Source organism: Amblyomma americanum, chromosome 4, assembly GCF_052857255.1.
Source record: "Amblyomma americanum isolate KBUSLIRL-KWMA chromosome 4, ASM5285725v1, whole genome shotgun sequence".
NCBI lineage: Eukaryota > Metazoa > Arthropoda > Arachnida > Ixodida > Ixodidae > Amblyomma > Amblyomma americanum.
This window is the reverse complement of record NC_135500.1, coordinates 208518009-208543212: the sequence shown is the minus strand read 5'-3', so window position 1 is coordinate 208543212 and position 25204 is coordinate 208518009. Positions and strand designations below refer to the sequence as shown.

The 25204-nt window shown below is 44.8% G+C and overlaps 1 protein-coding gene across 1 annotated transcript in view; it reads left to right on the top strand.

Moving 5' to 3' along the window:
- LOC144129202 (oxysterol-binding protein-related protein 1-like) overlaps positions 1 to 25204 on the top strand; it is a 79710-nt gene that overhangs the window by 2444 nt on the left and 52062 nt on the right. Inside the window, exons 3-13 of the mRNA XM_077663190.1 lie at positions 1778 to 1852; positions 3100 to 3211; positions 3374 to 3459; positions 5867 to 6011; positions 6322 to 6434; positions 9464 to 9537; positions 9764 to 9827; positions 10763 to 10864; positions 12525 to 12650; positions 17772 to 17984; positions 20712 to 20883. Of these exons, the coding sequence (XP_077519316.1) occupies positions 1778 to 1852; positions 3100 to 3211; positions 3374 to 3459; positions 5867 to 6011; positions 6322 to 6434; positions 9464 to 9537; positions 9764 to 9827; positions 10763 to 10864; positions 12525 to 12650; positions 17772 to 17984; positions 20712 to 20883 (1282 nt within the window). The remainder of the gene's footprint in view (positions 1 to 1777; positions 1853 to 3099; positions 3212 to 3373; positions 3460 to 5866; positions 6012 to 6321; positions 6435 to 9463; positions 9538 to 9763; positions 9828 to 10762; positions 10865 to 12524; positions 12651 to 17771; positions 17985 to 20711; positions 20884 to 25204) is intronic.

Here is a 25204-nt window from a genome sequence, read left to right as displayed (position 1 = left end):
TACAGTGCACATTAAGGAACCCTCCACACCTGTTCCTCACATTTCTGTGGTGTCCATAGAGGTGACCAATTACACGCCTCTGACTCGGACCTACATTTTGGTATGGCATCCTTCACACTTTGTATATGTAAACATTAGTCATATTTCATGTTTCTGCTGCATTAGATTTTAGTTTTATTTTGAGTTCTTGTGCTGTCTTGTTCCAGCATGTGTTCTTGCCCCTTCCCATGTGATACCCTCACACGAGGGCCCTTAGGGGTACTGTAATTAAATGCAAATAAACCTGTAATATGGTCATGCAAATTAAATCCATAACAAGACGAGACTGGAAACAAAATAACATGATGGCTAGTGAAACCTCATTAATTCAAAGTTCAAGGGACCAAAAGAAATTCCCAGGTTATCCGAAGGTAGATTTATAAAATGCCCCGCGGCACGGAAAAAAAAAAGACTGCAGAAAATGCAGTGAAACTTTATGAGGCGGCTCAATCGCGCAAACACCTGTAAGCCCGTGACGTGCTGGAAGAATGCTAACGTAAGCGAGGTGGGAACGCACATAGGCCTCGGAATGGCGAGGCTGCGTCTAAAAAGGAAAAAAAATGACCTGCGACGCTCCAGTCGGCGTCCAAAAACGGCGCGGAGCTGGGATTGGACTACCGGCAAATGCGCGGCCCGACAACTGCAGTCGCCGCGGGAGAGCGGCGAAGCTCAAAAACCGAAACTACGCGGCCTGCACGCTATTTTTAGGCCTAGCGACAGGGCCCCTCAAAACGTTGTCACGCCTGCCGTTACTCCCGCTTAACAGGTGCGCGGGTTGCAATGCACCATGCAGTAGGCGGGATTTTTTACAAGATCGCTTGCCCTATTGTGACATCTCGACTCGCCCCCTTTGGGAGCCCCACGCGAAATTCCGCAAGTAGGCTTTCCCGCATACCGCGTCTGTCCAGAACGGGAAAGCGGAGGTCACGCTCAGAGAGTTATGAATGCGACAGGATGAATGCCATGGCTGTGGGCATTAAGTATGTAATATATTACGGAAGTTTAAAAAAAGAGCGCGCCTTAGCGGTTGCCATTGTTCGAAGCGAGTCGTCGGCCATCTTGTTCGCAGCACTTGTGATGTGTGGCAAAGCCCACTTGCGGAATTTCGCACGAGGTCACGCGTAGCGGCGTCGGAATGCGATCGTTCCACGCGATAAACGACGGAGAAGAATGGAAACAGGACCTTTGTATTGTATTCCTGGAACTTGAAACTCGATCGTCGGATAATTTGCCCAGATATTGTGGTTTTGCCACGGACGAATATATGAAAGATGGCTGACAGGTATTCGGGAATTTTCGAATATTTGGAAATTCATAAATATCAATTTCTCGAATATCAATGCAAACCGAATATCAAATTATTCGATTCGTATTCGAAATTTCGAATATTCGCACACCCCTAAAGAATAGTAGATTTGGAATGCTGGCTGTAGCGGTTTAAATGCAACCTTGCGATATTGTGTATGCAGGCACCATTCCTTTCTTTTTTTATCACAGGCTTTCATGCTTTGTTGACCAGCCTCTGGACAAGTGGAGCATTGTTGGTGTATTTAGTGAAACATCATTGCATTGCATCCTTGCATTACTAAGCATCTGCCCTAATTTTACTTGCCTTATTTGACTGTGGCCTGGTGCTGGTCAACAGTGGGACGTTATTTGAAGCATAGAATAATGAATGTCTATATTTCAATATTGCCTTTGCTAATCCTTCAGCATGGGTGGTTTCTGTAATGTGCAGCATGGTGCTTATGTGGATGTCATCAATTGTGAAGGGGACACTCCTTTGCACAAGGCTGCCTACACTGGACGAGAGGTGGGTGTGAAAGCAGCAACAAGCAAGCATTTCTAAGTTTCCAGTTTTAGCGAGAAGGCTAAGTGCCTGTTGCGAGAAAGTGTTGCCCATGGTGTGCCAACCAGTCTTGCAACCATTATGAAAACTGCTCTTCGCTTTCAGGTAGAACGTGATTTTTCATAATTTTTGCACCCCAGACAAGTTTTGCAGTAGTATCTAGTGTCAGTTTCCATCTGAAAAACCACCTTTCCAAAGATATAGTTTGCCATTTTAAACATCTAAAAGTATACCACCCTGTGGTAATTGGCAGATGTCTTGAATTTATTTCAGAGAAGCCTTTTCATTTACTTGCTCATGATATTGTAGCTCTTTCTAACATTGCTGGCCATAGTGTTAAAGTGCTTTCCTTCAGGATGAGATCGAAAACTACTTATTAGAGTTAAGCCCCCCCCCCCCGGTGCTAACATTCTGTTTGTATTCCAAATGGCACTGGTGACATTCTCTCTGAATGTCACTGTTCTCTCAGCCGAGATACCTCCAAAGACCAGACAGGTCTCGTATGGAAACTGAAAGGCTGCGCATGCAGATTAAGTCTCTTAACAAGGAAGTGTAAAAAGTCAATGACCAGCTTATGTGAATAAAATGTTCCATGTCCCAAAACTGATCCAGGCTCTTTACTGCCAGTAATTATTAATTAGCAAAGAAACGCTGAATTCCGGAATATTTTTTTGAGAGCTCCGATTTGTCCCTGCTTACCAGCGTGAAACGTGGCCCTAATATGTGGTCAGTGTATTGTGCTAATTTGCATAATTTATTACAGTTTGTAAAGTTAGCCCGAAAAAAACACGAATTTTGCAATGCTTCCATGAAAAACCCGATTTCTCCCCTGTTATCAAGTTGAATAATAGCGCCTGATTTTTTACCCCCCCGCCCCCGCGAATTTGAAAAAATACAATAACTTCTGCTCCCAATCGAACAACTTGCAGTTATAGTCCCAATTCATTTTAGTGTCCCTTGAACTTCAGACTTTCTTTAATGTCATTATTATCACTCTATTGATTTTATTATATTCCTGTTCATTGCACCATGTACAAAATGAAACAGCATTGTGAATAACGCATAATATTATATATGTATTTGCATTACAACCGCGGTGAAGGCATTTGTCGAAAGTTTCTCTACCGGCACACAGAAGAGTTGCTTCTTTTGCCTGTTGCTGACTTGAACTGACTGAAAGCAACTTAACCTTACACAAGGTTTTCTTTCAGGGCCTCGTGATGCTCCTTTTGAAGCACAATGCTGACGTTTTCATAATAAACTGTGAAGGGCAGTCTCCGCGGGATGTGGCCAAGGACGAAGACATCAAGCGCATTTTGGCAGGTGTGGAAAAGTGGCTTGGTCCTTCTCCATAAAGTCAATGTGTTGTGCTGGCATCCGAGATTTGCACGAGCATCATCGGCATGTTGTCAAACATGAGCCAGACATATTGTTGATAATTGCACCTCAAATGTAACCTTGCTCTTTCCTTTTTTCTCTTTCCAGCTGCTGAGGTGGCTGATGCTAAGAGAAAAGCGGACAAACTTTTTGCTGCTGCAAAGGAGGGAAATGTGCGAACCATACAAAGTCTGGTGTGTGCTGTTTAAATTGCTCAGCATTCAGCTAGATTCAAAATACTCGAGGTGTCTGTAGGTTTCCTCTTGTGGAAAGGGCTGTGTATTCTATGCTGGATTTGGACAGCTGAGTAAAAGAGACTTATGGTGGATTCCTGTAATTCAGACACAGCATAAGTTAAACTTATAGCTTATTCGAACTGGCTTTTTGTTCTTGTCAACATCAAGGTCATTGAAAAGGCACCCTTCAGTTCAAACTCTCCATAATTGAAACCATTCTCTGTTCCCTTTGAGTTGAATTATCAGGATATGACTGAATAAGATTTAATGTATAACTTTTCTACATCTACTGGTGACTTGTTGCGCTTTTCTCACACTAACCTTGTGGTATTTTTCTTAAAAGTGGCTCAGAATTTGCTTTTTTCTAAGTCGCAAGACATTATGATGATGATGATAATTTCTTGATGATGCAAGGGCAGCTTTGGCTAAAGAGTGTCATGGCACATGGGATGAAGCAGCTATAGTGACAACGGAAAAGAATGTATCAGCACGCCGAAATCTCGAGTCATTAATCATCCAGACTACGCCCAACACAATGAATAAGAATGACGGCACATTGCACCCTATCTACGCGAAATGCCTCAGAACGATAGTAACCGCTACAAAAAGCCCGGGACGTCCAGCTGGTTGCTCATTGTGAACAAGGGAGCCGTAGCGCTCCCTAAACGTCAAAGGGATGAAGCAGCTATAGTGACAACGGAAAAGAATGTATCAGCCCGCCGAAATCTCGAGTCATTAATCATCCAGACTACGCCCAACACAATGAATAAGAATGACGGCACATTGCACCCTATCTACGCGAAATGCCTCAGAACGATAGTAACCGCTACAAAAATTCCGGGGCGTCCAGCTTGTTGCTCATTGTGAACAGGGAGCCGTAGCGCTCCCGAAACGTCATTATTTTGTTGACCTTGGTCAGTGACCAGTGAACCTCATAATGGCACATGTTGTTTTTGGTCTACATAATGCTGAGCCAAAGGCCCATATTCCAATCATTTCACTCCAGGGAAGCTGAGCATCAGGCCAGGGGATAGCTTGTACCCGTTGGAAACCAGTGGGTATCCAGTGGCACTGGGGATGAATGTGTGACCTCTCAGCTGCTTTATTTTGGTTTGCACCTTTGGGAGCCTACATGAGCAGTGCCCAGTTGCCTTCAGCATTCCTGCTGACACCATGATCTTGAGGGAGGGAACTGGCGACAGTGTGGTGACCGTGAACACTGATGTCGCATAGGTGGCTGCTCTATCATCGTATACGGCATGTGAAAGAACCAGGATAAAAAATTGAGAAGCAATAACTGTGCACTTCATTGCGGAAGGGTCATGTAGCTAGTCTCGGATATCTGTGGCAGTAGTTCAAGGTTTCTTTTAACGTGTTAAAATGGTCTAGTATTACCAGAATAGCTAGGATATGCTTTTGATCACTTGGAAGACATAGTTTCGTAGTCCATCGTTTTGTCCCCTGTAGTTAGGATACCATTGACTGTTAATAATTCAAACTTGAAAGAGATCAAAATTCTTCAAAATAAGGGGAGCTTTTGATGCACTTGATTTTGACAGGGGAAAGCATCGGGTCAAGAAAGCAGTGCTGTCTTGTGGCAACCACTACAACGTCTGAACTTAAAATGGACTCCGAGATCGCCGTTATGAAGTGAAATGACAGTGTAGCCTAGCCGCTTGGATCCATATGTAAAAAAACTGTCTTGGCGTGCCACAGTTTGCGTGTAAAAGTGGCTGGTGATGGCCACACCTGTATTCTGTTTTTCTTCAGCCTTTTCTAGCTTATGAACGGTACATTTTTAGCAATAAGTATCATCTTTGTCATCGAAATGTAGTAATCTACCGATGCAAGACAAATTCAATTTGTCCTCAGTGTCCGTTTAAGCGAGTTCAAATTCATGAAAGTTAACTGCAACTATATAAGACTGTCACAAGTCTCTATAACTTAGCTCAGGTTTCTACAGTCAAACCTCGTTATAGCAGGCTGGAAAAAAATTTTGACAATTTGTATGCTTGGCAAGTGTATGCTTTACAGCTGCCCCATCTTTCGCATGTGCGTTTCGTTAATATGAGCTCTGCATGTGCAGTAAAAGCTGGCAGTTTGTTTTCAACCAGTGGAGATGGAGGAGGAGAAGCGCGCATGCGCAAAGCTGTCACGGGAAAGGGGCGGATTTCTAAGTCATTGAAAAAACTTTTCTTGCTCAAGCTAATCAATCCATGTCATCAGTCTCTGCATGAAGCAGTCTGGCTCATAAGAAAGCACCTTAGTTCTTTGAAATGCGGCACTCTATAAATAGTGAAGCCCTCACAAAAATATCTTATTTCCCTCTTTTTCTTTCTTTCTTTCCATGCCAATATGTGGGCAGTTTTGTGGAAGGCATCCACCAAGCGTCAACAGTGTCGATGGCTTTGGCAACACTGCATTGCATTGCGCAGCATACTGTGACAAGAAGCAAGTGGCCGTCTATCTCTTGCAGAGTGGGATTGACTCAACTCTACGCAATCATAGAGGTGGGCCAACTGATCATTGTGGCCAGCACGCTTTATCGCATTCTTTGTAAAAACATATAAACTGTACGATTTGCACCATGTGAGTAATGTAGGGAAGCAGTCCACGCTCTTATAGTCTTATTTTTCTCACTTTGCCATTGAGGCTGAGACATGCTTTAATTGCTAAAAGCCGTTTAGCGTGTCTGTCAACAGCTTGTGAGCTTCTGGCACAGATGTTGCATCGGTAAGGGACAAGAATCTTCAGTAGATGTTTCACAGCTGCTACCAAGAGACCATGGCAGGCCATTATATGAGCACTCTCTCTTTACAGGGCATATGGCATCTGACCTGGCACGGACAGATGAAATGAGACAGATCCTGGATGTGGAACCCATCCGTCAGTTGCGGAAGAATGCCAGCAGGCACGAAGGACCATTACTCCGGGTTTGTCTCTTTCCGTCTCCGGCCTTCTGAACTGTATGATGTACTATGGAGCCGCACCATGCTCCTGTCATTTCATTTTGATTCCCTTGCAGCGTAGATTCAGGTTTGGTTGGTTCCTTCCTGCAGTGGTTTCTTAAAACGCTTTTTTTTTTATCTTAATGGGCCCCTGACCAAGATTTGCGACATTTTGAACAAACAAATCCAGTGCTTAGATCAGGCATTGAAGATAGTCTCTGAAAAATACTACAGCTGTGAGCAGTGAGTATTCAAATCAGTCCTTTCACGCTCCCTTTCAAAAAGCCAACCATGTCATCCTCTTCGCTGGCATCCAAGCCGTCGTCCGAGTGTTAGCCATGACGTCCGAGCAAATGGCATTCAATTGGTCTCTCATTTTGACTGACGGTTGAAAGGCAGGCGCATGCTTTTCATCTTGCGTACACACACACACACGCGCACACACACAAAACGATTTTTGTTTCTTGTCCCAGTCAGTATATGCTTGAGCAAGTTCTATGTGCTGTGTCATTTGTACTACCTTCCCCTTATTTGTATACTCGAGCACTGCATGCACACTGCTTCTCGCCTATCCCTCCAGTCCACACTGCCGCTGTCCTGGTCTTTCTCAGCACTGCTGACAGTCACGCACTTAGAAACACAGAAAAGACGCAGATACAGAGAAGAAACACACAGACACACACATGTGCACAGGCCTGCTTTCCAAGAAATGCTGAAGAGTTCTCTCCATTAAGTTCGGACACTCAACTGCAGGACCAGACAAGTGCACCACCAAAAATTCGCCTTTTGACTTTCGAGCAAAAGGAATACCGTCTACTCCGGTCGTAAAACGGAGCAAAGGCCTCGCGGAAACAAACATATAAGAATTAAAAGGCTGCTCCATTTCTCGTGCCTCATTATGGCTCCATTCCTTAGGCCAGTCTTCCCAAACAGGAACACACAGTAGGGTCCAGGATGATCACAGACTTCCCAAACCCAACAATGAACAACGGGTCCGCCAACAACCTCGGGCTACAAAGCAAATGGAGTGCACAGAAACAGAAACTCCATGGACGAGCCCTATGATGGGGCTATGACGTAGCCATCTGATGTACCCCACCAGGCCGCATGCCTCCCACTAAAATCGGAGTCGTCGTCATCATCATCAGCCTGACTATGCCCACTGCAGGGCGAAGGCCTCTCCTATGTCTCTCCAATTAACCCTGTCTTTTGCCAGCTGCACCCGCCGTTTCCCTGCAAACTTCTTAATGTCATCCATCCGCCTAACTTTCTGCCGACCCCTGCTGCGCTTGCCTTCTATTGGAGTTCATTTCATTACCCTTGAAGACCAGCTGTTATCTTGCCTTCGCATTACATGCAATGCCCAAGCCTATTTCTTCCTCTTCATTTCGACTAGGATGTCATTAACCTGCGTCTGTTCCCTCACCCACGCCGTCTGCTTCTGGTCTCTTAACGTTACACCTATAATTTTTCTTTCCATACCTTGCTGCGTTGTCTTTAACTTAAGCTGAACCCTTTTCGTTAGCCTCCATTTTTCTGCCCCATGGGTGATTACCGGTAACATACAGCTGTTGCACACTTTTCTCTTGCGGGATATTGGTAAACTACTACTCATGATCTGAGAGAACCTGCCATGTGTGCTCCACCCCTTTCTTATTCTTTTAATTATTTCCCTCTCATGATCCGGATCAGCGGTCACTACCTGCACTAAGTAGACGTATTCCTTTACCACTTCCAGCACCTCTCTACCATTTGTGAACTGCTATTCCCTTGCTAGACTGTTGAACGTTACTTTGGTTTTCTGCATGCTAATGTTTAGACCACTGTTCTGCTCTGCCTGTCTAACTCATCGATCATGATTTGCAGTTCATCTCCCGAGTGACTCAGCAAGGCAATGTCATCAGCGAATTGCAGATTATTTAGGTATTCTCTATTAATTCTTATCCCCAGCTGTTCCCAATTCAGGCCTCGGAATACCTCCTGTAAACAGGTGGTATATAGCATTGGCGAGATCATGTCTCCTTGCCTGATACCCTTCCTTATTGAAATTTTAATGCTGACTTTATGGAGGACTATGGTAGCTGTGCAGTTGCTATAGATATCTTCCAGTATTTTCACCTGTAGAAGCTAGTTGACCAGAGAGAGAGGAAAACCTTGGAGAGGAAATGGAAGGAGAGGAGCATGGCAAAGTCACTTGATTGCGACAACTGTAACTCTGCTATTAAGGGACACATTGAGGGCAAATAGAAGTTGGCTTCTATCTATAGGGTAGTCCGTTCTAATCACAAACAGACCACTCTCACTGAAAATGGAGCTTCCACTAGCTAGAAAAGACCAAGCAGTTAAGTACAGTTGTCACCCAGCTGATTTCATGAGTCAAATGCGTCCATCGGCACTGATATTTTTTTTACTTCATGGGTCTCGGAGTATGTGTTACACAGCCGTTCACTGTAAAACGTTGACAACACATACTTTTCGGTAAGGATGTCATGACTTTTAGTCTACTGACAAGAATTTTTGCAATCCAATTTCGCCAGCAATATATATATATGTTTTTCTGCTGGACAAACAGCAACTTGGCCAGAAAGAGCCAGAGAAGCTATTTTGGTAAATGATGAATAATATGATAAAAAGGAAAATTACTGCATTTTTTAGGCCGCCGCTGTGGCTCAGGGGTTATGGCACTCAGCTGCTGACCTGAAAGATGCAGGTTCGAACCTGGCTGCGGCGGTCGAATTTCGATGGAAGCGAAATTCTAGAGGCCCGTGTACTGTGCGATGTCAGTGCACGTTAAAGAACCCTAGGTGGTCAAAATTTCCAGAGCCCTTCACTACAGCGTCCCTCGTAGCCCGAGTCGCTTTGGGACGTTAAATCTCCATAAACCATAATTCGTTTTGAGATGACCTCAAAGGCAGGGCAGCAACCTCACAACAAAGTTCATGTTGTAGACTGTGTTCATAATATACTTATTGCATCGAAGGCTGCTGTAATGTGATTTGGTGCTCGTATCGCAGAGGAAGAGGTTCCTGGGTCCCCGTCTTGTCTGGGCTGTACTTGATCGAGGTGTGCTGTCCTTCTTTCGTTCACGGTAAGTAAATCTTTTGATCTGAATGCTCAGCATAATGATACCTAAAGCACCATCATCTATGATTTATTCAACTTCTGAAAGCTCTTTATTCATTGTACCTCAAAAGGAATTTTGCTATTATTTTTTAAAAAATTTTTTCTTCTAGGTAAAACAAGCTGTTTTAATAGGCTGTGGTGTGAAATCAGTGTGATTGAGTTGACGCATTTTCTTTCTTTTCTTTTTGCAGTGGTGACGCTGCATCTGGGATGCGTCGGAAGCGCTATTATTACTTGGATGCTGCACAAGTTGAGGTATGAATGCCGGTTGTGTTCCTTTAGAGTGCCCCTTAGAGGTACATTGCTCATAAATTAGAGATTATTAACTTAAACCTGTGAACCACATCAGTTGTTTTCAAATATAGTCTCCATTGCACATGTAAAATGGCCAATGTTTCTTTGCATAAACTATAGTGCACAATGAGGGAACATCATTTGGCTTGTTTTACCTGTGTTAGAAGAGAAATTTTATTTTAAATAACAGCAAATTTTTTGAGGCACAATGAATGTGGAGCTTTCACAAGTTGAATAAATCATAGATGATGGGGCTTTAGGTATGATTATGCACGTGTTTGCTAAAATTGGCTGGCAGTAGATTACAGTAAACACAAAAATGTGTGCACGAGCCATGAATAGGCCTCAGAACAGCAAACTAAAGAGAAATGTTTGTGAATATTTTAGGAGGGCTTTTCTCACACAGACATAAAGAAACAATGCTTGAGACATGAAAAAATATATTTGGAATTTCTGCACTATCTTCAAAGGACCCTGAACAATCTGATCTCACCTTATGGTACATGCACACCCATCAGTTCTCTTAGCATTTTCCTCATACGTCAGGGTCTTTTGTTCTGAATCGCAGATGAACTCAAAATCGTTTGGGCTTGCATTGTTTGAACGGCTTGGCTAAGGAGTTCCACCTTAGCTGGATGCAGTCCTAATTCTACTGCCCTGTAGTTGTCAATTGTAAAAAAAGTGCAGCTGTTACTTCTGTGACATACATGTGGCACCTGCAAGTTCCTAGTGAAATAGGCATGAGGTTTTGCTTTCAAGTGCTTAATCCTCCTTAGTGCTGAGCCTTTAGTGCTAGTGTAGTGCTTTAGTTCTTTCGGCTAATTTCATCCCAATTCAAGCTCATTAGACTGAGGATTGCAATGAAGGATTTTCGTTTCGGAATTTGAATTTTGCAGTGCGACCCTGTTGACGAGGCAGGATTTGCAGTGATATTTCCTGATGATCCACCTGAAAGGCTGGCAGTACCTCCTGATGAAAATGACAAGGTGGATCGCATGGTAAATTATACAGTCTTCATATTTCATATTGTGGAAATTGCGATGTCTGCTTACAGAGAAACTTAATTGAAACCAAACATTGAAACCAACAGCCATCTCCTTCACGTCAATGTACGATGCTCTACTTGAATCAAGCCACTTATTTTTTTTTCTTTCTGTGTGGAGATAATTGTATCATTTCAGCTTCAAGATATGCTACTTCTATATGACTCATGCTCAGCCAAATGGACCTTGCATTTGCTTGTGACTTTTGAACTTTATGATGCGGATGACATACCTGCATTTTGAATGCAATTCAGTTTATACTTATGTGCAAGGATGTTTTTTTTACATATCAACTGCTATAGTTGTAAGACATATGGAACTGCACATAATGTGCGTTCTCAATTGCCAAAAATCACTGATGGAAAAAAAAAAAGCTTTTCTGGCTTTCATTTCTGTTCTATAATTTGTTGAGTTCAAGATACATTTCCATCTGCATTCCTAGTTGTCAGATGTCTGCCACACTGGTTTAGACAAAGTGAACATCATATGCTGTGTTGTTTCATGAAGAAGGGGGGGGGGGGGTTAGCTATTATAGCTGTAGGTGGGGTTGGAGTTTAGGTGAAAAATTGGTAAATTGGTGAGCGCTGAAACTGCCTCTATTTTTCATATCAGGATCACCGCAGCGGCGCTGCTTGGGGGGAATGGAATTACGAGGATAGAATTAGAGGAGGCAGGTCCAGCGGAGGAAGGGTCGAGGGAAAGGGCAAAAGTGTGGCACATACAGCGCGCGGGTAGGTGGTTGCAGCGCATGCAGGTGAACAGCTAAGGCAGGCTTGAAGGCACAGTGTGTATGGCTAGCGATGCCAGGCTGTTTTTGGTAGTAGCTGTTTATTGGAAGTTTTGAGGGGTTGGAGGTGTGATCATCATTGTCAGCGGTAACCAAAAGCATTGTGGTGCCATTAAGTCATGTGACCAACCTGCGCCTACTGCAAACCAGTGACTAGAACGACTTGCTGTGGCGAGTCACTTAGCATGCATTCGGTGATTGGCATTAAAAAAAGAGGAGAAGGAACAGTGTACTTACGTGTGCATAGTCATTGTGTAGCTTTCTGCAGGAAAGAGATGAAGCCATCACCATCACATCTTCACAAAAGATTTTCATTCATCTAACTTTGGAATTCATTACCCTGTGATATTTACATAACTCCATCTTTATCATCATTAAATGCCAACTTAATATGTTTATTTCCAACTGCTAGGCTGCTAAGTGTTTGGTGTTTTTTGTTTGTGTACTTGTTGTGTTGTGTTTCTCCTATTGGTGGTCTCTCTTTTGTGTTTCAGTATGTATTTTTTATCAAATGTGCCATAATGTTTACCTGATATGATCTAATTCATTACTGTTTGCAGTTGCTATTGCTAACAATTGCCTTTAGATTATCCTTTTTATTATAAGGGGTCCCATTACAGTATATTGCTCTGAGACCTCTATCTATATGATCAATCTGTGTATGCATGTATATTTCATGTAATTTCAAGAAATATACTTCAAACTTCTGGGCATTGCAGAATGTTTCAGTCATTCTTGAACCATGTGGAAACCAGTAATTTCAGTCTGCACTTTCCTGGTTTTAAAGCAGACTTGTACAGCGCTCCTGTTTGTGTGTGCCCTTTGCAGAAGTGGGTGGCCAAGCTGAAGGAGCACATAGAGTTCAGCCGGCACTACACGCACCAGGGCATGCGGGCCTCGGACAGCGAGGAGGACGAGCCCCTGCCCCTGGGGTCCATTGAGGATGTCCTAGCGGTGAGTCAACAGACCTTTGCAGACAGAATGAAGTCCTTGCAGCGTGTGATAGCTCAAGAATGGAGATGCTAGCAGCCCTCAAAGTCAAACTGTGTATGTACTAGCCAGTAGGAAACAATCAGCTGTGCGAGCCTCGTTGCTGTCTTCAGTGGTGTGATTACAGTATCCACAGAAGGGAACACAAGTAGTCTGTTAATAGGCTGCTGTGGTTTTGATGTAGTACAGCCTAACCTCGCTATCATGAAACGGTTTATATGAAATAATGGATATATATAACGACAGAACCCAGCGTATTTGATATCTTATTTTTACAATGGAAAATTTTCGTAGAACGAATTGTAACTAACCTGCAGTGAACCCCATTGTCCACTTTATGCTTAGTATTTGAGCTTGCTAGGTGCGTCAAAATATAAGTTACATGAAAACAATTAGTAGAATGACCTTGCAGCAAGAAGTTAATAGCAAAGAGAGCATGTATTGCACTACACCTGAAGGGGGATGAACAGCGAGGGCATGAAATGAAATCGCAACATGCCACTTGAAAGCATCATTGGTCTATTTTAATTTTTTCAGTCGCTTTTCTGCGGGGACTAGTGTTTGTTGTTTTCCTGCTTTTTGCTTTTCCTCCGGTTCCAACTGCCCGGAAGGTGCCTAGCTAGCTAGCCTTGGAGTACTGGCTTTGAAAGTATGTGATCGTATTTCTCTCTGCCTTTATCCCACTCCTTCCATGGCGCGGCCAATACCAACATCACGAGCAGATGCATTAAGTGGCTTCCCGTCCGCCGCAGACAATGCACATACGGCGCAGACATCTGGCAATGACAGATTCTGTGCCACGTGTAGGCCTGCACGAAAGTGCCCTGCCTTGCCTTCCCCTCAAGAAAGCTTCCATGCACCTTGACACAAAGGTGCAGGAAAGCTTCCTTGTGGGGGCGAGCAAATGTGGGGAAGCGTCTTTTTTTTTCCCCTTTCGTTTGATTGCTTTGAGAGTGCCACACGGACTCTTCGTGAGCACCGTTTCTTGTAGTCATTGCGGTCTGCAGTCGCTGCTAAGGGTCGTCTTAACCGAAGGGAACATGCAAAACAGTTGACGCAAAGCACAGATTTTTTTTTGTATATTGAGTCTATGGGACACCAACAATATGGTTTCACACTGTTTATTTTATCCCAGAATTCATCCTGATCGAGTTCATCTGAAAGGGAGTCTACTATAGTATTTACAGTCTAACCTGGAGTTATCAAACTGAAAAAAAAAAAATGCCTACGAGTTCACTATATGTAATTCGATATAAAAGTAGCAGCAAATTTAACATACAAACACATCGAAATGGAAAAAAATGTATGTCGATAATAGCCACTCACTGCCAGCAGATTACCGAACAAAATAATCATCAATTTATTATGTTTCTTCATGTACATTGCTGCGGAAGGAACACATTTTGCAATGTTATCGATGGACTCCGAAGAGCTGGGACCACAGCCTTCTATGAACGCGCAATAGTAGTGACTAACCATGCTTAGTGCACGGCACATATTGAAGCATGTGGGCATAGGTTCTCCCTGGTCCTCATCACAATTCACATTAGTGGTGTCCTGGTTATCCGTGATGTTGGCAATGATGTCTTCATCCACAAGTTTTCCCACGGTCTCAATGTCATTGTTCACGAATACAGTCATCTACGGCTACCCCATTACAAATAGCTGCAGGAAATTCGGACAACTTGTTCCACAAATCGTCAAGACCCGTGACAGCTTCATCGAGCCCACACGACAAAGCATTTAGCATTTGTCAGAAGCAGTTCTGTATAATTTTGTTTTTGACATCATTCCACGACCCACTGAGCATAGACAGGGCGCTTAAGAGGTCGATTTTTTGGCATCTTCCAGTCCTCTGGTTCTGTAGGAGCCGTTCGGACATTTCCTACAGCCAGCCTTCACTGTGAACATTACCGTATAAACGCGTGTAAGGGCTGCACTTTTCTTCCAGATTTGAAGGCCAATTTTCGTGGTGCGGCCCATACAGGCGATGTGCGAAAAAAAAATTTAGTTACACACCAGTCAGGAAATGAGCGTCATTTATTCTACGTTCAATCTCACTCGCGGAATATTCCGACTCCATGCTATTCCCACGCTCATCCCACAAGAATTCACGTAGCATGTCGGCTGTCAGGGCATAGCTGTTGTTCCACACTTCCATCACTTAGCAGAGCAGCTCTTCTTAATAATAATAATAATTGGTTTTGGGGGGAAAGGAAATGGCGCAGTATCTGTCTCATATATCGTTGGACACCTGAACCGCGCCGTAAGGGAAGGGATAAAGGAGGGAGTGAAAGAAGAAAGGAAGAAGAGGTACCGTAGTGGAGGGCTCCGGAATAATTTCGACCACCTGGGGATCTTTAACGTGCACTGACATCGCACAGCACACGGGCGCCTTAGCATTTTTCCTCCATAAAAACGCAGCCGCCGCGGTCGGGTTCGAACCCGGGAACTCCGGATCAGTAGTCGAGCGCCCTAACCACTGAGCCACCGCGGCGGGGCAGCTCTTCTTCCAGGTCAGGAAACATGCACTGCTTGCCTCGGAAAGCGCGCTTTTTGCAGCTTGTGTTCCTCAATGCATCCTTTCGGTTGTACCATCATCAGACGGACTTGTCAGCCACGTCTAAATTTCCTGCCCACCATACGCTTGCCGTATTCGACAGCAAACTCCCAGCCAAGTAGCTATTAAGGGGCTTGCCCATCGTGCTAAAACTGCAACGCTCGGCGGCAGCATGTGAAAGCCGAAACTATCGTGAACTAACACGCTACCACAACTTCCGTACCTTTGACAGCCACAAAAGGCTGGAGCTGGTGATACTGATGTTGATATGGGTAGTGGGAGCTCGCAGCGGAGAAAAGTTGTTGATGATGGCGATGAGCCGCAGCGTCGGGCGCCATCTGTGGGTGGCACTTGGAAGCCCCTGTGCACATGTGTCGCCTCTGCAATCAAGCGCACCGTTGCTCACAGCCGGAGCTGATCGTGGAGGCCACGGCGCACACATTACGAAGGCTATTCCCGCTTGGTAAATGGAAACTTTGGGTGCGGCCCTTATAGGGATATTTTTTTAAATATTTCCTTGGGGAAAATAGGGTGTGGCCCTTGCACGGGTGCAGCCCTTACAGGCGTGTATATGGTATTTCCTAGTCCAAGGGTTGAAGCTCCAACATAGCGTTCAGCAGCAGCAAGCCAAGTGCAATGGTCGCTGAAACTTGCATGCAGCGAGGGGAGAGCCGTCATCTACGATGAGGAAGGCGTCGAGGAACCATTCATAACCAGCTTCGTCAACATCTTCATATGCAGCTGTGACTACACATCTCGGGCCGCGAGAGCTGGCCGGTCTCTTCTCCGCTTTAGCCTGAATGTCAGCCGTGCTCTTCAAAGTGGTGCTCAGCATGCTGCTTGGAATCTTGTACACTGTGGTGACTTCGGATTTCTTCTCACCTTGTTCAACTCACTTGATAATTTCCAGTTTCAAGGAAAAGGAGAGGTTCTGCTGTTTCGTGGCTGCCATCGCGCGCACACACTGGCAACTATGTAAAATGGTGCAAAATTGTCAATGGCAGCACGACGCACCGTATGTGCAAAAACTGTATGACAACGCAGGCACAGCTAGCACAACACACTAAAAATGCATATTTTGGCTGCGAAGCTGATCTGTTAGCGCCGCCGCGGGTTCGAAACCCAGTCGCGGCAATATTTATTTCATTTATGCAGGTATCTGAGAGGCTTCAGACAAATATCACTTTTTGCAGGATTTCTAGAGAAGTAGTGCCCTTGCACTAAAAGCCGTGAACTGCCTTCGTCCTCTTTATTGGGAAGACTTGGAACCTTGTACACTGTGGCGACTTCGGATTTCTTCTCACCTTGTTCAACTCGCTTGATAAGTTCCAGTTTCAAGGAAAAGGAGAGGTTCTGCTGTTTCATGGCTGCCATCGCACGCACACACTGGCAACTATGTAAAACCGTGCAAAATTGTCAATGGCAGCACGACGCACCGTATGTGCAAAAACTGTATGACAACGCAGGCACAGCTAGCACAACACACTAAAAATGCATATTTTGGCTAGGTACCTAGCCGCCGTTTATGCCATAGAAAATCCGCGTCATCATTTGTCTGCACGGACTACCCCGCACCATAGCACTCGGAGGTCCATGCGTGAAGGCTAACCACCGGAGATGTACTGAGCGAAAGCCAGCTTCTTGAGTTGGCTGGAATTGTCCAAAGTTTTATTGGACCTGCAGGGAAGCTAACCTCTAGAGATGCATTGAGGGTAATGCAGCTTCTAGAGTCGCCCAATGTAGCCCAAAGTTTGATCTATCGAATATGATAGCTAATTTTTGTATGGCATAGCCATGTGTTTTCCTCTTCATTCACATTGTAGCTTTATGGTGCTCAGAGATTATTCGTCATAAAGGATAATTTGATCTAGCATAGTTCAGTATAATCTGGTTCGACTGTACTGTCATAACAGATTCACTTGCATAATGATTGCATCTGCTGTTTTGGTTGTCAAAGGACTAATACTTACTAATATATTACTCTGCTCATTGAATATACCCCCTCCCCCACAGTACTTGGACACAGGGGAAACCATTGTGATGGCAGAGCAAAACCAACTTTGTTTCAGAGTCTGGGTAACATGCAAACCGTTTTCGTGCAGCCTCTACTACCCGGGTCAGTACTCCAGCCAGTGTAAGCTATGTAAAGCCAGGGCTGATCTTAATCACATTCTGTGGGAATGGCCACAGGCTCCTTCTGAGGGAAGCATAAAGTCTTTAGAACAATGGGAGACCTTATTACTCAGCTCTGATCCGGAGATTCAACTGAAGACCGTCCGACTGGCCGAAACCGCCGCTAGGGTCCAAGGACTCCTGGCCGTCGTCTAGGTGGGAAGGCTTAAAGCCTTCCCTACATCTGTTGGACAAATAAAGTTTTACAATCCAATCATCAAGCTTTCTTGTCGGTTGCTTGCTCTTTTTCCAGAGCAAGTGTGATGCTTTTGCATCTCCTTACTAAGTGCTGTGTTATGATCAGCAAGAACGAAGTGACCGCTGAACGTGCAAAACCCTTGGCTGTGTTGCAGACAGCCCAGGCCCAGCAGCAGCTTCTGGAGCGGGGTGTGGACAGAGCAGCCGCACTGCATGCCAACCTGGTGCAACTCATGGATGCCCACCGCCTGGGTCTGGCCGGCCCCTGCACCGAGCTGCTCTCCCATTGGCGTGAACTGCTCCTCTTGTCCCGCTCTGTGGCCAGCAGCCTCTCCAAGTGCACACTGCTTCTCAAGCAGCAGGAAGAGGTACAAGGTTCTCTTCTTGGGGAAACCTTTTTATTTACACCTGTCTTATCGCAAGTAACAGCCGTAGGCACGAAATACTTTACACAGAGTAGCTTAGCGTTGTTTTGCACTGCATGTAAGAACTAAGCGAGGTCACATCTGAGACCAGTTGCATGCTGTAAAGGGAGGCCAAACGGTTTAGAGCTAAGACAAAACTTCTTTAATATGGAAATCTGATTGATTTGGGCAGCAGAGTCCCAGCCAATATCCATGTACATATGTGGTGTCCAGTGATCACTACCTAATTTAGCCACCTTTGGGTTCACAGTGGGTATTTCGGACGGGCTTGGGAGCGAAGGCAGTGTCTATTTATGACCAGCACGTCAAGCTACATGTAGTGCAGTTCCACTCGCAATACAGATTTTCTGGGCCTGTGCAAATGTGCAAATATAGTAGTTTTTTTGGTTAGAAGCAAATTGAAAATGAATAGTAATTTTCTTCAAATAATTTCGTAACAAGTGACTCAATGTGAATAGTGATTTTCTTTAAATAATTTCGTAACAAGTGTTTCGGGAACTTCTGGCACATGAAAGAAGCTGAGCAGCACAATAGGCATTTTCATGATTATTTATTTTGTTAACCCACAAAGCCATTGCATAAAAAAAGTTAAGAGTGCATTGCGGCTTTGTAACGCTCAATGAAGCTGTGTCAACTTTCTTCAAAAATGGTCACCTTGGAAATTGGGGGAGTCGACCTACATGCAGAGCTGACGTTTTTGTGAAGTGTGGGACCTATTTGTGGGACCTCCAACTCCTGGTCCTCCCTGCGATTGCGTCAGTGCGCAGCTGTTCTTTTAAGCGGTGACCGCTTGGACACCTGCGAGGCATATGCTCCGCGCATCTGCATGTCCAGCGCGACCTCATGTCAGGTGTTGGAAGGCGCACCCACCCGCTCATGCTCGGGCTGTGGCGCTTGGTTAAGGAATTTCATGCAGAGAAGAGCAGCTGCGGCAGCTGCAATCAGCTCAGGCTCATCTCACGGAAGTAAGGGAGCTACACGTCCTCCTATTGATGTATGCCTCCGTAACGGTTTCCGGCGCATGCGCACTGTGTGTAGCATGGTGGCAGAAGCCTTGAAGGTATAGACTTGGCAGCCACGCACTTGCACAGGCTTGCTCTGGCATACGTATGGGCATGAAGGCATGTGGCACGTATGCCCAAGAGTATCCATGAAATTGGGACTTTAGCTGGGCATGCGCCGTGGTGCCATCGTGAAGGAGATAGTGTCGCCGAGCTGAAACCACACGAAGCAAGCATTCGAGAAACGTTACTTGCTCAAAACAAATACTTTCAGATTTCAAATACCAAGCATTCAGAGCGATTATTAGGAATTATCTAATAGTATTTGCACAGGCCTAAGATTTTCCTTACTCCTGCAACCCACATAACACGTGGCTTATGCTGTGTTATTTATTCCTTGAGGAACAATTCACATGCTGTCTTGTTGTTTAGTTTCATCTTGTAACTTTTTCCTTGTTACCTTTATTTATGTCAAAAGTGTCACAATTTCTTTGCAAGCTTTTGACTCAGCTGCACATCTCTGAACTTTCTTTGGTGCTGCTGTGTTGACCCTGTGGATGAATGAACTGATTTTTGGTTTCACTAAAAAGTTTGCTTAGACTCCTTTGAATTTCACTCCTGAAGCTTACATGAGCATGTTCCTCTGGGGAGGCTGCCTTGTTTTATTAGCTGTGGCTCAGACTGAAGGGTTTGAATTTCATTTAGCTGGGATGTCCTTGTTTTTACTGCATTAGCAGTATAGTCCTCTTTCAGCAAAAACTCGCTGCCTCTCTATCCCTGTGCGTGAAGCTTCCACCTTCCGGGCACCCTCTGAGCTCAGAAGGTGCCCTATCTGGGACACCCACCAGTAAAAATGCATCTCCCATCTATGAGCATCCATCCACCACCCACCCGCCTACCAACCTCAACCCTCCAGAAGCCTCCACTCAAGAGAAGCCTGCGGCGAAAGCAAATTCCAATATGGAACGGGAAGGCGATCAGTGTAAAAGCAAAATGTACAACTAATGCTGCTAATTCAGATTTGTCACGGCACATCGTGTGATAACCTGTGCATTTTTTTTTTCTTTTGTCTATTGAAGTAGGGTACGTATTGAGTGGATCCCACGGGATCTGTTGACCTATCAAAGGCAGGCAGATTTAGCGACCCGCCTTGCGAATACAAACTCATCACCACCTCGGCTCCTTCATTTGGACAATTTTACCCTTCTTTCATCAACAAAGGAACTCCTCTGGCGCCGCACATGTGCTCTCATCCCTCCATGTGCGGTAACCCTCCCCCACGGTCTCGGAAGTGGCCTTAGTACCGAGAATTGTTTCCTCGGCCAAGGTGTCCGATATGTAAACACGAGGACATTGAGGCCGACATTCATCGCTTACTGTGGGACTGCCCAGCTCTCAAGCCTACAAGGATCCGGCACCTGATGGTAGCAGGTCTTTCGCCAAGCAACCCTGCTTCATACATTGCCTGGACGCAGGGACTGTACCATCGTTCTCTACTGGACTTCATCAAATCAGCTAACCTTTTTTCATTCATTTAGTCTCTACTACATCATTCATCACACCTTCACCGATCATTGATGCCCTGGGGCAATAAATTTTGCTTAAAAAAAAAAAAGTAGGGTTTTGTTGACTCGACCTGCAGAAAGAGGCTCCCAATCTCTTTGCGCAGTCAAGAGCAGCAGAGCTGGCACAAGAGCGAGAACGGTCACGAGTGCTGCAGGAAAGCCTGAGTGTCCTCGCCAGGGAGCACCATCAGCTGGAGTGCACGCTAAGCAATCCCCACCTCAACCATGTTCCGGAGGAGGAGACCGATGAGGAGTTCTTTGACGCCTTTGAAGGGGGTGAGTTTCCTTCGGCCTTTGACTGTTAAAAAATTGGTGAATGTGGACATTCTAAAAGGACTTCACATTAGTGAGCATTACCAGGATGTAGGGAAGAGCACCAGCTTTCGAACAATACCAAGATGGCGGCCATCGGAGATGTGGTTGCGGGAACCGACGGGCACAAAGTTCTGCCACATTTTGGTGTTTCAGAAGTGCCAAATATATCAATTTTTTGTAGTTTGAGGTAGAATTAGTCATTGAAACTTTGAAGGTAGGTATTAAGGGTATATTGAACCCGAAATGCCATTTTTGGAAATCAAAATTTTCGAATTTTTTTTTTACTATTTTAAGACTATTTTTAAAGCACTGACAGTGTGAACCCTTCTCATAACTTGCATTGTTGGTTTCACCATGTTGCATATTCCCTTAATTATGGCACCACTGGCCATCGCTAAAACAAGGGCAAAGTGCTGAATGCACATGCTACTATTTAAAAGTACCGTCGCAGACAAAAGCCCCCAGGACACGCAAGCAATAACTAAAGTGCATAGATTTGTTATTGTCCAGTGGATCCAGACCACACTCAAGGAGGTGAAAGTTTCCTAATGTGTGCTAGTGGAATCACGTAATCATTGGCACACATCACACCTATACAGTTAAACCTCGTTAACTAAACTGAAAAAGAGATCCAAGATTTTTTGTTACTGCCAGGTTTTCGTTACATGCAGTTTTCTTGAGAACAGTCGAAAGGACACTGCAGAACAGAAACCAAAGCGAGAAATAAATGTATGTGAAATCACCTTAAAAATGTGTAGAGAAAACAGCGTTACTCGATGTCATAAACGCGGAGAAACGTTTCGCGATCGCGCTGATAACGCGACTGCAGCAGCAGCTGCCACCACCTCCGCAGGGGCTTGCGCAACGCTGCTACAAGTAGGGTAAGGAGTTTGCGGGGAAAGGGGGCACCGCGGCTGAGCTAGAGAACACGCGCGGTCACACAATAGACTGCCGTAGACCGACGGCGGAGCCACATGCTTCTACTCGCATGTTCCCTCTCAAGGTCTTCCCCTCGCTGTTGCCCCAGGAAACGGACCCCTCACCTTGCATCGCCGGTACTCTCCGCCATCCATGCCCCCGATGCACGGGAGCTATCGGTGCCGAAATCACGCGAGCAACTGCACGGCGGCGATGGCCGCGCACTGCTGGTGTCGTTTTTTTTTTTTTTTGCTATGCTTTATTTTGCTGCTTTGGGCATGAACTGTTGTAATGCAACATGGTATGATGTTCCGAAAGAAAAGGCACTGGAGATGCGCCGACAGCGCTAGAGCACGACGCGTTGTGTCAGCTAAAGTCGCTCGTTTTGATTGGCATTCCTCTCATGTCACTTCGTTTTTTACCGTCACAAAACTTTCGTGTGGTTCTCCCAAATTTCGAGTAACTCAGCACTGGCTAACATATAGATGGCGTAGCCAGTTCATTATATCAAGGTCAACCGCCGCAACACCTTCGTTACATAGAGGTCTGAATACACACGCTTCAATGGGGGTGGCGTTGGGGAATTGAGAAACTTCGTAATATCGAGAAATTCGCTATCTGGAGGTTCATTACATCCAGGTTTAACTGTGCACCAAAGCTGCCAGTCGTGCGTCCTGGAGACTTTTGCCCCCTGTAGTACATTGTGTTGTCAAGAGAACCACATTGACGTATTCTGCTTCATGGAACATAACAACCAAGCTGTATCCAGTTATAAGATTTTGCTGTTTTTCCATTGGGCAGGCTTGCAGAATTCTGAAATTGGTCCGTTGTTCATTACTAGGGTCCTGATCTTTAGGCATCTGCCTGTAAAAGCCTATAAATGCATAAATTTGCCATTCTGAAATTACCTAGCTTATATTTGTTTCTAAATAGGTTTGCCATTTTGTGCATATTTATGGGGGGGATATATCGTGGAAAAAATGAATTAGCTTGGAAAGAGACATATGCTAATTTTTTGTCATTTACATCATCTGTGGGGAACTTAGAAAAGGTTGGAATCACAATAAGGAACTGTTCGAAAACAGTGAAAGATATATAAGCACTGCTTCTTGGACTGAAGCGGAAGGGTACTGTTGCTGCTTGCTGCTATGAGGATGGTACAACGAGCTGAAAAAAGTAGAGGTCTTGTAACAATTCTCCACATCAGGGGGCATGATGCGCATAGAGGCCATGGCCACATGAACTGAGGCACCTGTGAATGCTCATGATTCATGTTTTTAGCACCAAACTCGTGCAACACGGAAAGAAGTTTTTCGGAGTGTAACGCTATGCTAACAGAGAACAGAAGCTCGAAGTTCAAGACAAGAATTATGGCATTTACTGTGGCATGCTTTCGTAAGTGGGAGCACTGTGCGCTCGACTAATACGGTCAGTTATTCACTGTCCTCCTATACTAACAGTATTAAAGGGACACGGACAACCCCATTTAATTTGGTTCTTAATAAAATTCAATTCTATGGCTCTTTCTAGGCATGTTGGTGTTTGTCCAGCAACGAAAGACACATTTGTAGCCGAGAGAATGGTTGCCGAGCAGGCTGGGCAGAACGAAGGAATGGTTAGGCCTCCTTGTCTGCAAGGCAGCTATGCTTGCCGGTTGTTGGCAGGAATGCAGGAGCATGAATTTTCCGCCAGTTAGCCAACTGCTAACAAAGGAGAAAGGAGCATACTCCAGGATCACGTGATGCCCCTAATCATTGGGATGGTTGGCCCTGCCTGTGGTCCGCGAGGACTCACAGTTCCTGTCACAGCAAATATTAGTTTCATGAACTCACACACAAGGAATATCACAACAAAGCTCATGTTTCCAGCCACTGGGCAGAGCAGAAGTGCATGCAGTGGCGATGGTGGGCTAGCTAACAAACACTACCAACCTTGATGTCGATTGGAAATGAAAGCTTAGAACTAGCCAGTGGCTTCGTAGGCACCTTCGGAGGAGAGCTAAAGATATTAGCATTCAGGACGGAAGAGAGCTGAGAAAGTAGACGATAACCACATGTATTGAATGTAAAGATATTAAATCTAATTAAGGCAATCCTTAGGCGGCTTACAGCACTGTTCCAGAGTGGAATCAGCTATGTACTAATTTACCGTGTTGTGCGGGGCCGCTCCTTGTGGGAATAGCGACATGAGGGGTTGCCCTTTATTTGGTAATACAGTTTGCGGAAACGGAGTCATGCGCCTAAAGAAGCTTTTTGTTTCATGAAGTTCAGGCTTCGTCTCAGACATTGAAATTGAAACGTTTCAGTGCAGGGTGCATTTTGTCAACAGATTTTGGCATGTAGGACCATCATAACCCTAAAACATTACATACACAAGATAGGAGAGTGTTGTTATGATAATGCACACTGCCAGTGGCATGTGTAAAGAAAATCCATGGAGAAATTGAACCCGCTGTTGCTTGTAGCTCAACCTGAATTAACCGGCCAGTTTAAAGCCTTTTCACATGAAGGTACTGGCATTTGAAAATGTTGCCTGCCTTAAAATGCACAAATAATCTCTATGGGACGGAATATTTGTCTTTGCTATCATTAGTGACATCTGGAGAGATAATAATAATAGAGGACTTTTATTAACATTGAACATGATTAAAAATGGGCTGACAAGCAAGAGGTATTTTACAAGGTATTACAAGGTATTTTCTTAGACTTTGCCATTACGCTATCTAAAATGCAACCACATGCGCTTAGTTCGAAGTCGAATTCGTGACCGTTGATCTTTTTAAACACAACATCCAGTAATGAACTGAACGAAATGTGGCCTCGTTTAGGCCTTTCATTTTATAATTTAAAACAGTATAATGCAACACTTTTTTCTTGATATAGAATTACCAGGTACTGAAAGTGTTCCAGGGAAATAATTGGAGAGGGTGCTTTTTGAAGCGATATGCTTCACTATGCTAGCTAAAGCAGTTGTCGCATAGGCCGGAGAATGACCTTGAACGATCTTCAGCCCAACCACGTTACGTTAGATGTGTATGACCATATGTGATTCAGTTATGGTGTTGAACCCTTGACCCATGAGTTTGAGTTGACCTTTGACATTGGCTGGCCTTTGCGTTGACCTTTGACCGTAAGAGCATCCCATGCGGTGATGTGAAGCCACGTGATGAAATCTGATGGGGGTGTCATAAGACCACGTGATACCACATCATAGCCACTTGGTCGTTTGGGTATATATAGAACAGCTGTTGCGAGCATGTAGCGGAGCTGCCATCGACGAGCCTCAGATGCTTAGCAAGCGTGCTTGCTTTTCACTGAATTCCAGGGTTAGCCAAGTTGAGCCACTGCCAATTTTTTTATAAATA